Raw genomic sequence first — 15,036 nt, 5'->3', positions numbered from 1 at the left:
TTTGAACATTGGAGGAGATGTTTTTTGTAAATTAGGATGCTAAACTAAAGAGGGTGGGGTGGAGTGAGGAGACTTGAGTGGAAGGGAGAAGTCCTGCACCTTCAGTTCTCAGGATTTGAATGTTGGGGAGCAGCAATAGATCCAAGCTCACAGGGCTTTGTCCTGCCCTGCTGGGGACCTAGTGGCTCTCGAGATCTTGTTCCAGAACTAGGAGGAAGCTGAAATATGCAGGTAATAACATGGCAGAATGTAAGATAGTTATGAGTAAAAATGATTAAGCATGATTCAGACCATTGTTTTGTCTTAGTTTTGTTTCCTTCTGCAGATAAAGGTACTGCATCTGTTAAAGGCCTGGGAAAAGTCAGGGTAGAAGTTTTGCAACCCTCCCAAGTTGAGTTCAATTTGTTAGCTGAATTAGAAACACTGGCCCTGCTGCTTGTCCTATATTGTACTCTTTTTGTTAGCCTAGGAAATGGGTGTCCTCTGGTCCAGGAGTGGTTTTGCTACGGGTTTTTACTTTGTTTTCCAGATACTGTGGTGGCTGTGAATGGAATTTGGATTCTTGTTGAAACCTTCATGCTGCAAGGTAGGAAACATCGCAGCTGTTTTCTTGGCTATGATGCTGGGGGATTGAATAAAGGGAAGGCTAGAAAAAGTTCTTCTTGTGTCTTGCAGGAGGAAATTTCTTCTCCAGAAATGTTCCTTGGAGCTACATAGTCTTCCTTACAAGTAAGCTGATGCCTCCCAACAGAGCTGTGTCATTTCATAAGGAGGGGAATAGACAGCTCTGTTCCCAAAAGATTATTCGGTTTGAAGTTAAAACTTAGCCACAGGTGTAGGGACTCCGTCTAGAACAATTCTGTGCCTGGCAGGGATCATCAGCGTCCACACAGACCCACGTGAACGCTGCTGCACTGTTACGCAGCTCCCTGCGCCACCGCAGTCTGGGGAGCCTCTTACCTCTGGTGCAACTCTCTGCAAAAGCCGCTGTGTTACTCCTAAAGCTGGCTTCAGCCCCGAGAGCAGAATAGCCTTGTTTTGTTAGGCACAGCCTGCAAAGTGATAAGCTCCTCCAGACTTGCGATGGCTCTGTCTGGAGTTGCTCACGTTGCTCTGCGCTGCACTGACTTTTCCAGGAGACATTACCAGCTCTGATCTGATGGCAGCTGTGAGCTGGCTCTCTGCCCCGCGAAGCGAGGCAGTCCTGTTGGAGTACAGAGTGCAGGGGCACGCTGAGGAGAAGACAAAGGACCAGATGAACTAGTTGATGAGCTGAGTTTTCTAATTGAACGTCATCCCCTTAGTCTTCCTTTTCAGCCCAGGTACAAGCAATTCCAGCTCCATGTGCTGTTCCATTGCACTGCCATGGAACTCTTCACTTCCCTTCTCCTGCCAGCGTCTCTTGCTCAAGAGGAGAAGAAAAGTATAGCTCCACTGAATCAAAATAATGTGTAAAACTGCAGCAGGAGGTTCTCTGGAGAATCTAGGAGAGGTTGCTAACCTCTTATTTGAACGCTGGGTAGCCCTAGTGCTTCCCTGGCCATTAGTCTTCAAACCCCTTGTTAGGAAAGTTTGAAGGCAGAGGCACTTTGCAACACTTCTTTTCACCAGGATGTTGTCATCCAGCTCTTCACTTCTCTCCCACCTTGGAACCTGGAAGGAAAGACTTTGGGATGACTGAAACAGGGCATCATCAGGTTATTGTGGAATTCTTTAACCTACAGGCTCACGAGGTGCTGTCAGGACAGGGGGTGAAGTATTCAGATGGCCCCTCTCTGAAAGGGTCTCTCGCTGCAGGTCAAGGCTAGGCTATGGGATGCGGCGATGGGTCTAGAGCACAAGTCTTACGAGGAGCGGCTGAGGGAGCTGGGGGTGCTCAGCCTGGAGAAGAGGAGGCTGAGGGGAGCCCTCATCCCTCTCTGCAACTGCCTGAAAGGAGGCTGTAAAGAGGTGGGGGTCGGTCTCTTCTCCCTAGTAACAAGTGATAGGACGAGAAGAAACGGCCTCAAGCTGCGCCAGGGGAAGTTTAGGTTGGATGTTAGAAAAAATTTCTTCACTGAAAGGGTAGTCAAGCACTGGAACAGGCTGCCCAGGGAAGGGGTTGAATCTCCATCCCTGGAGGTATTTAAAAGATGGGTAGATGTGGTGCTTGAGGACATGGTTTAGTGGTGGGCTTGGCAGTGATAGGTTAACAGTTGGACTTGATGATCTTAAGGGTCTTTTCCAACCTAAAGGATTCTATGATTCTATGATGTTCCAGTGAGATAGAAGGAAATAAACAGGCAGGACTGAATTCCCTCCACCACTTTCTGGCCTTTCCTACAGGAGCTTGGGCCTCAACATTAATAGCGTGTTAGCCAACTAACTGCTTTGTAGGCTGCTCTGGAGAGAAATCACCAGAAATACAGGAAAATGTGTTGATTTGGAGGGAAAAATCTCTCTTTGACGTCTCACCGAGAATAAAGAGGATGGGTGGGAGTCTGTTAAACCCATGTTCAGCAGTCCTGTATGTAAAGCACCACACATCTTTGAGCGCAAGCCTTTACATGAGTCCTCCATGTAATGCTGCTTATTTCTGTCCGTGGCTGTCATCTTGTTTTACAGTCTACGGCGTGGAGCTGCTCCTGAAGACCACTGGGCTGGGGCCCGTCGAGTACCTGTCCTCGGGTTGGAATCTGTAAGTGCACACTGACGTTTTGAGACAGAGATGGCAAAAATTGTTGGGTTAGAAAGACTGGCTTCGGCGATGAGTTTTTTTTTAGCCTGCTGATGGCCTCGTCTACAGGCCTATTGTAATCCTTCTGCCCTTGGCCTTGTGCATCTTGTTAGGCTGGAGCAGCACCAAGTCTCTGCTGAAACACTAGAGATAAATCATTGCTCTTATTTTATTATTTTTTTTTTCTTTCTAGCTTTGACTTCTCAGTCACCCTGTTTGCATTTTTGGGGCTCATGGCACTGGCGTTTAACATGGAGCCCTTCTACTTCATTGTGGTCTTGCGACCCCTTCAGCTGCTGAGGTGAGACGGGAAGGCTGGGCGGGGGGTACAGGGAGCAGGTGGGGAAGAAAACAGCCAGGCTGGTTTTCCATCAATCCCGTTGAGGACCGAGCTCCTTACCAGGAGAGGGCAAGGACGGCTCTGTGGGTACGTGACCATGGCAAACAGGAATCGCGTGGGGTAATGAGATTAGCTGGAGTTATCAAAATGAATGATAACAAAAACTTGGGATGGGATATGAAACCCCGTGCTTTGGAGCTTAAGCTGATCTCTAATAGAGATCAAGGGATTTGCCAGGGGCAGATTATCCTGTGTCTGCCTTCGTGGGGTTCTTACACCTCCTCTAAATTGTCTGATGCTGTTCAGAGAAAAGCTCTTCTGTCAGGGTGAGACAGTCTGAGCCAGTTTAATAATTTCCATCGAATTACCAGAAATTACAGTTTTCAAAGGATGCTGCTTTCTAGGGTGAAGTACAACCCTGCATCTCGCACTTTAAGCAAGTCTGCGGCCTGTAACATCGCAGCAGCTCAGTACGATGGGTCTGATTAACCCTCTCGTTCCAAGGCTGTTACGGAGGTACATTCACCTTCGCAGAACACCAAGAGCCATGAGTGGAAGGCATTTGAGAGAAAAAAATGTTGTTTTGTTAAAAACAAGCTAATGTAATTTAGCTCTTCAGTTAGGATTTAAAGAACACTTTATGACACTCAAGGAGGGGGGGGGGGGGGGGGATGTTTTCTCTGTTGTTCCCCTGCCAAAGCCTGTGTTTGGCAGCTGTGTTTCTTTGCAAAGGCTGATGGAGTTGCCAAATCTTAAATTAGCAGGCACAATGTAGTTTTCTTTCATCAATTTTTATTGGGTCGTGGGGGAAACACAGAAAAGCTTGTGTCTGAGGAAAGGAGTAATGAATCCTGACCCCATACATGGGACTAGTTTAAGTTCTTATGATTTTTATATTTTTTTTAAATAGCTATTTATGCATCATGCTGTGTAAAAAGACGTAGACTTTTCCTTGGGATTCCTCAATCCTGTAAATAGTTAGTCGAATGTGTCATAAACAGCTGGGACGATGGGACAGCGGGACGTTGTTAGGTGAGCAGAGACCACTTCAGAAGAGCAGATCCTGTGAGTTTGGTGTCAGGAGACTTTACTGTTCATGGACCTGGGAGGTGCAGAGAACTGTGATACTCTATTTCCAACACGACCAGGAAAGGTGCTGTGCGTAGGTAACTACTGGCTTCTCTTTTCAGGCTATTTAAATTGAAAAAACGCTACAGAAATGTCCTGGACACTATGTTTGAGTTGTTCCCCCGGATGGCCAGGTACGAACTCCTCTTTGGGTGATGGTGGGAGGAGGGGAGCGAAGGTTTAGTGTCTCGGATAGGGACCTGTCAAACCTGCTCAAGGTGTTTATGCTCTGATCTGTCAGTTGATTGTTACCGATTCTTCAGCGTGCTGCAGCGGAGTGTTAAATCTTCCCATTTCTTGGAGCGGTATGTGATAAGCAACGCTCCAGCACCCTGGGCCTCCTCCTGCTTTTGTGTTAGGAGGATGACCAAGAGTCAATGCTTGTTTAATGTTTCTCCCCCATCCCAGCTTTTGGTGAGAGGGGAGGCCCGTTTGGGAGGAACACTGGCATGAATATATTCAGCCCCAGATGCTTCCCTGTCCTTAGTACAGCCACTCGAGAGCGTTATTGTGAAGTGGTGGGGCAGAAGGAGCTTGGTGTTTGAGTGCGGCATCCTCAGACCCTATTCCCTTGAAGGAGTGTTAGCTAGAGAACCCTGTTCTTGGCACAGTCCCTGCATCCAAGGACGTGGAGAGGGCACAACCAGTGTGTGTTGTTCTTTATTAAAGAAACTGTGGAGAGACGTTTGTTTACCAGAAAAAGAGAGACTGGGAGGGAATCCAGGCTGCTCTTTCGTTTCTCTCTTCGGCAAGTGGCAAGCTCCTTGTCCAAGGACTTCTTGAATGAGAGCAGGCGAAGAACTGCAGAGCCACAGTGGCAGGGAGGGTGGTCTGGGGTTTTCAGTGCTGCTTCCCATCCGTTGGAAATCCCTTCCAGAGAAACCAGCCTGTGACTTTGTGTTTTCCTGCCTTAGCAACTCTTGAGTAGCACAGTACTCTTTCTGTTTTTGCCTCCAGCCTGGGTTTAACCCTGCTGATCTTCTACTATTGCTTTGCCATTGTTGGCATGGAGTTCTTTGCTGGCGTGGTCTACCCGAACTGCTGCAAGTGAGTACTGCAAATCCATCCCCCCTCTGCAGTGGCTTTGGTGCACAGCCAGCAGCAGTGCCTCTGGCAGCTCTGTCTCCCCGTGGAGAAGGGGCCAGAGGATGGGTCTAAACGGGGTTTTGCAGCTGAGGCAACATGCTGGGAAAATCTAGGGGAGACACTGTACTTCTCTAGGTATGAAATGGCTTTTGCGGTCCATGTGGAAAGGGAGAGACTTCTGTGGTGGGGTTGGCTGGTTTTAATAAGCTCTAACTCGCCTCAGGTAGCCACACTGGGAAGACTTATTCATGATACTGTGGCTGGAAACTCTTGTAACAGCTGCTCTAGAGCAAAGTTGAGATTTTTATTGTGGTGACACCGGAGTTGCTCTGCTAGACGTGTTAGGCCTCGCTTTGTACAGGATAAATTCACCTGGTCCTGGTAGCTAAGCTGTCCTGTGCCCTTTTCATCTTAAATGACAGCAGACCACTTGGAAATGCCAAGCTTTAAGGGTGTGAGCCAACGAGTCTAACTCAAACACTCAGTTTCTCTGGTGTAATATTTGCTGAGACAGACTTCATGTGGTCCCTGGGCTTGTGCTGAGCTGTGAAGGACAGAGGCTTTCTTTCAGAGAAAAAGGGAAGTGTTGGCCAAGAGGCAGAAATTACTACATTGCTCACCACCTTCTAAGTGTTTCGGTGTTTAGAACCCTTGAGACTTTCCTTGCTTTTCCACTTCTCATTCTTTGTCCTGGTTTCTCCAACCAGCACGAGCACAGTCGCAGATTCCTACCGCTGGGTGAATCATACAGTTGGCAACAAGACGGTTGTGGAAGAAGGTTATTACTATCTCAACAACTTTGACAACATTTTGAACAGCTTTGGTAAGGGCAGTTTTGTCTGTAGCAAAGACTATTCCTTAGTGCATCTGTGGTCCTGCAGAGCTGGCTGGCGGGACTGTAATGCTCATGTCAGCCTGGGACTCTCCCGGAGAGTCCCACTAATGCTCCTCAAACACTCAGCATCCTGCTTTTTCTGTCTGGAGAGCTCCAGCTGACTAATTGTGCCATGACTGTTCTGCAAGGTAAGCAGACATCTCTTAAAAGCCAGCGTGAAGCCAGAAGATCTGTTCTGACTAGTGATCAGACCAGACTTCCAGAGATATTTAAGTCACTACCCTTCTAAAGAACCAGTAGTGATGCTAATACATTTCTTTAAACCCGCTGATGAAGAATAAATTGAATGTGTTGATTACTCTCCATGATTTTTCTTAACGTGTGAGCAGAGATGCTTATCTCCTGGAGGTTTCAGAGGTCTCCATGCTCTCTGGTGGAAAGAGTCAGGTCTGTTTCTGATTTTTTTTTTTTTTTTTTTTTTTTTTTTTAAGAAACAGATTAAGCCACGCTCCTGGTTCTGTAGGTCTAACCCCCTTTGTCTGAAGTAATTGCAGTGATGAGGGCCTGCATTCTGTCTCCGGATTTGCTGGCTGTATTGAAGCTTCGGTGTCTTGCGTCAGTCTTCCCTGTCGAATACTTTGTCTAAGAATCACTGTAAAGTAGGTCAGGGTGGATAAAGCAATTGTCTGTATTTTTTCTCCCACTTGTATACAGTCACGCTGTTTGAGCTGACAGTCGTCAATGACTGGTACATCATCATGGTAAGTAAACCTCAGCTACCTTGTGTGTATAGACAGCACAGACTCTTTGCCACTCGAGCTAGATCTTCCCTGCCGCCACTGCTTTCTTCCCCTGGTGACTGGAGATGGGCCCAACACTGTCACTTCTTGTTACCAGACATCTTTTGCTCCCGATCGTTGGGTGACAGTTGACCTCTGGCATGCTGCTGGGCATGTTTTGTTGTGAATCTTGACCAGCCTTCAGGCCAGGTTTTGCAATCTGCTCAACTGAAGTCACCCTGTATTCCAGCTTGTCACCCTGCAGTCCAAGCTGCGTTCTCATAGCAGCAATGGTTCGCACAGCCACAGGCTTGAAATGTTCTGTGTGTTTGCATATAGCAACCTCTCTCCTTAGCTTGAGAGGCAGATTAGCTGCAAGGACCAGGTGGGGCACTGGGCGTTGCACAGGCAGTCCCTGGGGCTAACTGTGGAGCCATGAATGAGAGAGAGATGGTGTTTATGCTGCTTTATGTCTGTTGGCAAGCAGTTAACAGCAGACTCTTCCTTCTTTTGTGCACTACTAACTTCTTCCCTCTCCTCTTTAGGAAGGGGTGACATCCCAAACTACTCACTGGAGCCGTCTTTACTTCATGATCTTCTATATTGTGACCATGGTAGGTTTCTGGGCATGCTTCGTGCATCAAATAGTGGGGATGGGGAGGGGAGACAGCTTTTACTGTGTTCCAGCGGAAGCTTGCGTCCCTAAATGAGGACAACTTCGCTCTTCTACATAAATGTCTTCAGAAACAGGTGTGAGTCCACATCACTTGCAGAAAGTTGAATTTATGGGCACTGACAAAGCTGATGCTGCACAAATCTGGGCCTGGGTAATGACTAGGGCAGCGCAGTTTTGTTCTGTCCCCGTTGTGGTTGACGTTAGCAGTTTACTCGCAGGCAGATGGATGACGTGCATCTCCTCTGCCATGGAGGAGCTGGGGAGCGTGGAGTTGAAGCACAGACCAAATGCTCAGCTTTGTGTTGAATTGGGCTGGGAGAATCTCCTAGCAGCAGGCTCCTGATCTCTTCTGCTCATGTCCTCTCCCAGGTGGTGATGACAATCATCGTGGCTTTTATTCTGGATGCTTTCGTCTTCCGCATGAACTACACTCGGAAGAACCAAGATTCAGAAGGTCAGAACTGAGGACTGGCCAACCTACAACATTGTGTCTTCTCTCCCTGGTGCCTTACGTCTGCAGGAGAGAATGGGATTGGCCAGCAAAGACCAGATTTTTGGTTTAGCCTGACTTTCTAAGCTCATTCTTATGCTTTTGTGTGATATTTCTGTCCGGCCTTTCTGCTCTGCCCCTCGTCTCTCCCCTACTACTCCCCCGACAGTGTATGTGTACGCACGTGTTTATCTGTGTGTGTGCACACACTTCAACTGCTTGAGCCATTTCAACCAAATTATTTAAAGATAGGAAGTCTGCATGCCTTTCATGAAAGAAATCTCAGAAACATTACAGCGATGATGTAGCAAAGCTCAACAAGAGACCTTACAGGAAGGGAAGGTGATTTTTTTTCTTTTAAAACCAATTTCCCTCCCTCACTAACATACTCACCGGCACCAGAACGGGTCTGCAAGCGCCTTGTCCGGCATTCAGGCGCCAAGATGCTGGATCCAAGTGGTTTACCAGCACTCTGTGCTATGACATGGAGGACAAGGGATGCTGCCTATCCAGTTCTTTCCACATCTCTGAGTTGTACTTAGGCTGGTTTTGGACGTAACCTTTCTGTACCCTTTAGGAACAGACAGAGACTAGGCTCTCCATCCCCTCACCCCTGTGAGTCACCAGTTGTACTCGCTGTCCTTTGTCTCCTGAGCTGGGCGTCTGAAACGGCATGTAACTGCATGCCTGCTAATTTAGGTGCCATAAACACATTAATCTCTTATAGCCCTTCTGTTATTCCTTCAGGTGATCTACACCCAGGCTTTTCTATTCATTCTCTCTGCAGACTAATCTTAATAATTCTTTACACTTTTCTGCAGGAAGGAGATATAGCTACTGCAAGCATACATTTAATGCCAATCTTCCCTGCTGAAACATGGTGAAGGCCCCAGCCACGGGAGTAGCTTTGATCAGCCCCTCGTCTTTCTTGGGTGCCAGAAGATCCAAGCGTGTGGCGCAGGCCCGTAGGAGCCAGGCGTTGTTAGTTACAGAACTGCTTTTCATCGTGATCCTTCCTGCACCCGGTTTGAAGGGTGCAATGAAAGACATTTGTTAGCACACAACTCCCAAGCCGTGTTGGGCAGCTGAAGGTCAAAAGGCGGCAATTCCTCTGTGATTAGTTCCTTTGCTAGGTAATTTACAGGCAAGCAAAAAGCTACAAGGTGGTTTTTTTTTTTTTAAGATACTGAGGAGGCTAATGTTTTAAAAAGCTGAGATGCTTGCTGGCCCTACACACTAGTTAACTTCTTCCCTGCCTTGCTGGAGGACGAGGACATATATGTTCTAGTCACAAAAGTAGGTACAGACTGTGCCCGATGTCTGGCTTGGTCCTGTGTGCTGTTAAGCTTTGCCTCCCAGGATTATCGTAGCAGCTGAGGAAGCAATGTTCATCTCGGTGACTTTTTTTTTCCTCTTTTTCTTGCCTCTCCAGAAGACAACGGCATTGTGCTGGAGAAGGAGATCTCCAAGGAGGAGGTGGTTGGCATAATCGAGCTGTACAAGCGGAGTTCAGCCGCCGCTGAAACCGCTCAGCTGCAGAAGATCGTTTTGCAGATGGACAAATACGGGGTAAGAGGAAAAGCTTACTGCAAGTTCTCGGCTTCAGGGGAGGGAGGCGTGCCAGGGCCACAAATGTCTTTTTGCTGTGTTCTAGAAAAAGCTGCATGTGTCTTTGTAGTGTTGAGAGCCGAGCTACTGGAGGAACTCTGCAGCATCGGCACAAAGTTTTGCTGCTCTAGAAAAGTAGCAGCTGAATTTCCCCCGCGCTCTGAATAGCCTTGACAAAGCTCCTTGCTATTGCCTGCCTCTAACTTCACTTAGAGCTGTCCTGGCCCAGTACTGTCTGGAAAAAAGTATATTTATTTTTTTCTCTCTAAGGAAGCCACTGTCTTGTCATTCTCCTGCCATTCTCTCTGTGCCATCAGACACTTAGGCCCGGACGGTCCTGAGGCATCATGCAGCAGTACGATGGTATCGATTCCAAACACCAGGCTTCCTTTCTCCATGGCACTGCTTACATTTTCATTCCAAAACAGGAATTGGAAAAATGAGCTGACCTGGGTAACTGTGCTTGTCTCAGAACTGTTGTCTCATGCATCTGGGAAGAGCTTAAGTGGTTGTTTTAATAATAGCCACTACATTCTCGTATCACCACTACAAAGTGCAGGTGCTACAGTCTCTTAGGCGACCTTTATTGGCTTTGGTTGGCTTGGTAGTTAAAGGCTGAGCTCTTGTTCACATAGACAAAATTCAGAATAGCGACGATGATACCGATCAGAAGCACTTTTCAAGACAATAAACCAAAGGAGGATGCTGTCCTCAGCCTTGCAGTGGCGTCCAGAATGATGATGCCAGACCTGACATTTCTTTTGCTTCTCAATCCTGTTCGTATAACTCATGTGGTCAGAGAGCAATTCAGACTTCAGCTCTCTGCTTACACGATTTAAGAAGTCCAGGCCCGTGAAGTAAATGGTGTGGTCTAGACAAGTGGGACCTGAAATTGTTCTTAGATGAGATCTTATTTGGAAGCTTGGGTTTGAGCCTTGTTCCAGGCACAGATGTGATGTTCATCTGACTTAATTAAGCACCACTGACAGACGCATCCATCCGAGCTCCGGCTCCCTCTGTAGTCTTTGGGGATCTGCTCAGTGTGATTCGTCTCAGCCTGCAGTAGATGCCTGCATTTGTTTAGGTGACGTGCGCCCTAAAATGCCTTTTTCCCATGGCGACAGAAGCAGCCCAGGATAGCCCGGGCTCATCCGTGGATGATGGGTGGCCACATGAAGGATGCCTGAAGTTCCAGGGACTGATCCCGTGAGCTGCTCGGTGACTGATGAATGTCTTTTTTTGTTTTTTTCCTCCTCCTTCCCTCAACTCTTCAGCAAACGTCAACACTGTTTCTGGGACGCAGATCAAGGACCAAGAGTGATTTGAGTATGAAGATGTATGAGGAGGAGATACAGGTATGTGGGCCTGAGTTGGAAATACCAGCAAGCCTCTGTGGTGGGAGCGTTGCCCAGAATAACAAACCATCCCTTCCAACAGTGGAGGCTGCCTTCCTCCAAGACCCGGGCAACCATGTGCTCTGCGAGAAGAGTGGGCAGTAGATGAAGTGTACTTTAGATTGATCCGTTCTTGCACTCGGGGACTTTCGTAAACCACAGAGCACGTCAGAGCCTCCGCAGCGGCTCCGGGTGCCCGGCTGCGCAGGTGTGCGTCAGCCGAGTCGCAGTAACCGCGCGCGCGGTGTGGGCGTAGGCGCTCCGGCTTGGCTGAGCTTACCCAGGCTCACCGAGGCAGACGTGTTTGCTGGGGCTACGAGCACATGCGTAGTTCCTGGGGCTTGGCTGCCGAACGCTAATTTGTTAAGCCGCTGGAATGTGATTGTGTTTGAGTTTGGGCGTGTCTGGCTGACACAGAAATCAAGGGTTCTCCCAGGCAGAGCGCTGCTCGCTGCAAGCAGTGCTGCCTGGCTTTCCTTCAGAAGAGCAAGCTAACAAAGATGGGAAACACTGAAATCAACTGATTCTCTGGATTGTTTAAGGCAATCCTGCTAGTGCCCTTTGTGGTCAGGAGCTTTTTGCCATGGATTTGGTCACTGTAGTGCCTGCCAGACATTCACCTCCACGGTGAAGGTCATGGGCTAATGTAATGATTAGTACCGAAAGAATAATCTTGTAACCTTTTGAATCTGTCCTTTGTCCCTTGGGCAGCTAGCTTGGGCATGAGTCTTCAGTCGCCCTAACAAAAATAAACATGTTATTTGCCACGGAGCTGGGTGCAAACCTGCAGAGAAGCTCCCTGCCTGTTCTGCTTGGTCTCCGATTCAGGGGTGCAACATCTTGTAACACCCTGGGCGCTGCCCAGGATTGGGAGCAACTCTGCAAATCCCAGACATCACGGGGACGTCAATACTAGAGTCCTAGCCGTTCAGGAGGGACGTCCTGAGAGAGGGATGTTTCCTTGCCCAGGTTTGCCAGTTCAGGCGACTGTAGCCGAGCCATAGCTGGTACTCCTTGCTCGGACTGTGGGTGGCAAGGTCTCGGTGCGTCCGTCACGGCTGTGCTGCAGTTAACCAGGCTGTTGCGGGAGGTTAGGCTGGATCCCGGGCTTTGGCAAGAGCCCCTCTGTGCCCTCACACGGCAGAGCAGCCGAAGGCTCTGCCCTTTGGGGGGCTGCGAGGCCAGTGTGGGGCAGAGCCTGATCTCCGTGTGTTCGATCTCCTGTTGCAGGAATGGTATGAGGAGCATTCCAGAAAAGAGGAATCTCAGACGCCGTTGCAAGAGCCTGCATCTGCTTCCAACAGCTCTCTGAAGCCCCTGAGCCTCCGACAACGCTCCCAGACTGTCATTTAGGCCTAGCTAACGCAAGCCGCCTTCTATGCAATAACCTAGAGTATTACTTCACGGCGTATATATTGGGATGATGTATATAGATCTGTTCAGCGTACTGTTCAGCTTTAGGGTTAAATCTCTTCCCCTAGGCACTGAATTGCTGAAAAAACAGAGGCCTGGGGGGCTCGGTGTAAGGCTGCTACACCCAGATTGAGCACCATGCCCATGCTCGGCACAGAGCGAACATCTCGGCCAGAGCGGGGACCTTCTCCCTCCGAGCCGCATCCCAGGCTCGAGCCTGCTGTTTGTCTTACCGCTAACAGACCTCGGGGAAAGGGATGTGTAATCCATTAACAGCAGGGAATGTGCTGAAGCCACCTGCTTAATATTAAAACTTTTGCCCTTTTTGAAGATCTCTTTTGCTTAAAGGGTGCCATTAACCTAGGAAAAAAAGATCAGGGAGTGAGTTTTTGTTTCTTCTCCACCTTCCTTATGCAAAGAAAGGGGAGGTGGTGTGAAACTTCAGCACTTTTGGAAGAGCAGTCTGCCTTTCCCCTCCTTTTTGGCACACCTAGACGCGCTCCCTGTAGTAGATCCAGCTCTGATTATTGAATTTAGCTGTCCCCGAGCAGTTCTGTGGCAGCTGGAGACAGAACCTGAGGGCCATCATCTCATCGTGTTATAACCGTAGGCGGGACAGGAGTTTGAGGAGACAAACTCTGTCTCTGCTGTAGCTGTCCAGTATCTGCATCGCTGCCGGTCCGTTCTGCCCGCGGCACTGCCTGGGATTGGGATCACCTCTGGAAACCCCAAAGCTCCTGTCCCTGTTCAGCAAGAGCGGGGATTCTGCGGGGTGACAGTGCCACTTGGCCACTTGGCCACCTGCTCTGTAAATGGCAAACCTCTGGCTGGTCCGTAGCTCAGACAGATGACTCGGAGGAAGAAATGGAAGGTTTTGCAGCTCCAAGTCTGACTTAGTTCAGCCTGCCTCTGGGTTAAGCAGAGCTTATGGGCATCGAACAGTACTGCTGGTTAGTCCTCAGCCAGGTCATCGCTTTGCTTATAGAGGTGAGCGAGGCCCAGGGCAGCAGTGTTGCTCCTCCCTTGCTCTCACCCTTGCAGAAATGTTCCTCAGGCTGGCAAATGCTGAGTCGGACCTTAGGAAGATCCACTGAAGAGCTTTACTGTTCCCCTGGATGCAGGAGGAACGTGGAAGATGATGGTTCTTCTCACCCGTCTGCTTTTCTGCAGCTGGCAAGGAGGCTGCCAGACCTGGTAGCTGAGGGGTGGGAAGGAAGGGGGAAAAGGGATCCCTTCCCCGCTCTGCCACGTTTATTCTGTAATCGTGGCAGGTTGCGTCATCGCTCGTGTTTCGTTGCCCGCAACGTGATGAGAAAAACGGTCTCTGTAAGTCCCCCTTTTTTTTTTTTGCCCTGTCAGCACAGAAAGTGCTGAGGGCCAGAAGTATCTGTCAGCTGGGAGAGGCTCCCCTCGCCTCTTGCTGTTTGATCTTTTCTCAGGTTCAGACCAAGAGCAGAGCTTGCTGGGGAGGCTTTCTCCATCCTCCAGGTAGATCAGGCAGCGGGAGGTCTGTCTGCCCGCTCCCTTCGTCCCACCTACCTGTTTTTTTCCTTGGTAGCCTCGCCACGTGGCGCAAGGACAGCGGGCGAGGACCGATCCTACCCGGGAGGCCCAGGAGCATTCCTGGGTGGACGAGACTTTCAAAAGCAGGCGAGACAGAGCTGCTTCTGAAAACCTCTCCCTGCGTAGCGTGGTGGGAGCACTTGGGCTGTGGGATGGAAAGAGCGGGTGAGCAGCTTTGGGGGCAGCACGCCCACCAGCGCCTGCTCTCAACCCTTGCCAGATTCCCTGGGTGCCTCAGGGCAACTCTTTGTTTCCTTTCTGGGTACTGCAGGTATGAAACTACTTCTGAGCTGAACCGTGAAGGACCTTAAAGGGCTGTTTTCCAAACCATAAATTCGACCACAAATTAATGAGCAGTGCAGCGGTTGCTCCTGCAGTTGCTCTGCATGGAGTCGCAGCCTGGGAGGTTTACCCAGATTAGTCCTGGGGCTGGAGGAGATGCTGTTTATTCGGGTTTAAGTTGTGGGCAGGATGAATGAGCATCGTGAAGGTTAGGGGAAAACAAAACACGGCTGTGTTTAAACTCCGCGTTCCCCTACAGCCTATTTCTCCTTGCAGGGCTGTCGGTGACTTTTTTTGGGGTGTTTTCTGGGTGTGAAAGGAGCTGCAGCTTTGAGCTCCATCGAGGGGGGCACTAACCTGCCTACCCCGGCTCTCGCGGCGCGGCGACGGGAACGCTTGGCCTGGGCTTCGGCGCTCGGGCGCTGCTCCCCTGGTTTCGTGCCGAGGTGTCGGTCCGCCCCCGTGTACGCACTGTATTCCTTATTTTTGTAAACCAAGGAGGGTCACAGAAGTTTACTTCTTCCATATGACTTTGGAAGGAAACAAAGTTTGAGTACGGGGCATCCCCTTCTATTTATCCTCCTCTCCCCCGCCTGACACGCAGACTAACGACGGAGACAATCATTTTGTAGGGAGCAAGGGAGGAAGCACTGCAGGATTTTGTATGCTGGCGTTTTGTTTATAAAATGATTTTATGGACATGTCTGTAAAACGTTCTCTAGATTT

At 49.3% G+C, this 15,036-nt stretch overlaps 1 protein-coding gene across 5 annotated transcripts in view; it reads left to right on the top strand.

Moving 5' to 3' along the window:
• The window catches only part of TPCN1 (two pore segment channel 1), a 54,472-nt gene extending 39,436 nt beyond the window's left edge, over window positions 1–15,036 (top strand). For 4 of the 5 annotated variants that reach the window (XM_082324986.1, XM_082324982.1, XM_082324983.1 and 1 more), the window contains 13 exons: window positions 530–586; window positions 676–729; window positions 2,605–2,677; window positions 2,910–3,017; window positions 4,247–4,318; window positions 5,142–5,231; window positions 5,978–6,093; window positions 6,820–6,866; window positions 7,430–7,498; window positions 7,930–8,014; window positions 9,483–9,619; window positions 10,933–11,013; window positions 12,283–15,036. In XM_082324986.1, the coding sequence (XP_082181112.1) occupies window positions 530–586; window positions 676–729; window positions 2,605–2,677; window positions 2,910–3,017; window positions 4,247–4,318; window positions 5,142–5,231; window positions 5,978–6,093; window positions 6,820–6,866; window positions 7,430–7,498; window positions 7,930–8,014; window positions 9,483–9,619; window positions 10,933–11,013; window positions 12,283–12,405 (1,112 nt within the window). In that variant the 3' untranslated portion in view covers window positions 12,406–15,036. The remainder of the gene's footprint in view (window positions 1–529; window positions 587–675; window positions 730–2,604; window positions 2,678–2,909; window positions 3,018–4,246; window positions 4,319–5,141; window positions 5,232–5,977; window positions 6,094–6,819; window positions 6,867–7,429; window positions 7,499–7,929; window positions 8,015–9,482; window positions 9,620–10,932; window positions 11,014–12,282) is intronic. The other variant, XM_082324984.1, reaches the window with a different exon arrangement.

Source organism: Platalea leucorodia (assembly GCF_965183815.1).
Source record: "Platalea leucorodia genome assembly, chromosome: 12".
Lineage (NCBI taxonomy): Eukaryota > Metazoa > Chordata > Aves > Pelecaniformes > Threskiornithidae > Platalea > Platalea leucorodia.
The sequence above is the reverse complement of the archived record's forward strand: the minus strand, read 5'-3'. Positions and strand labels throughout refer to the sequence as shown.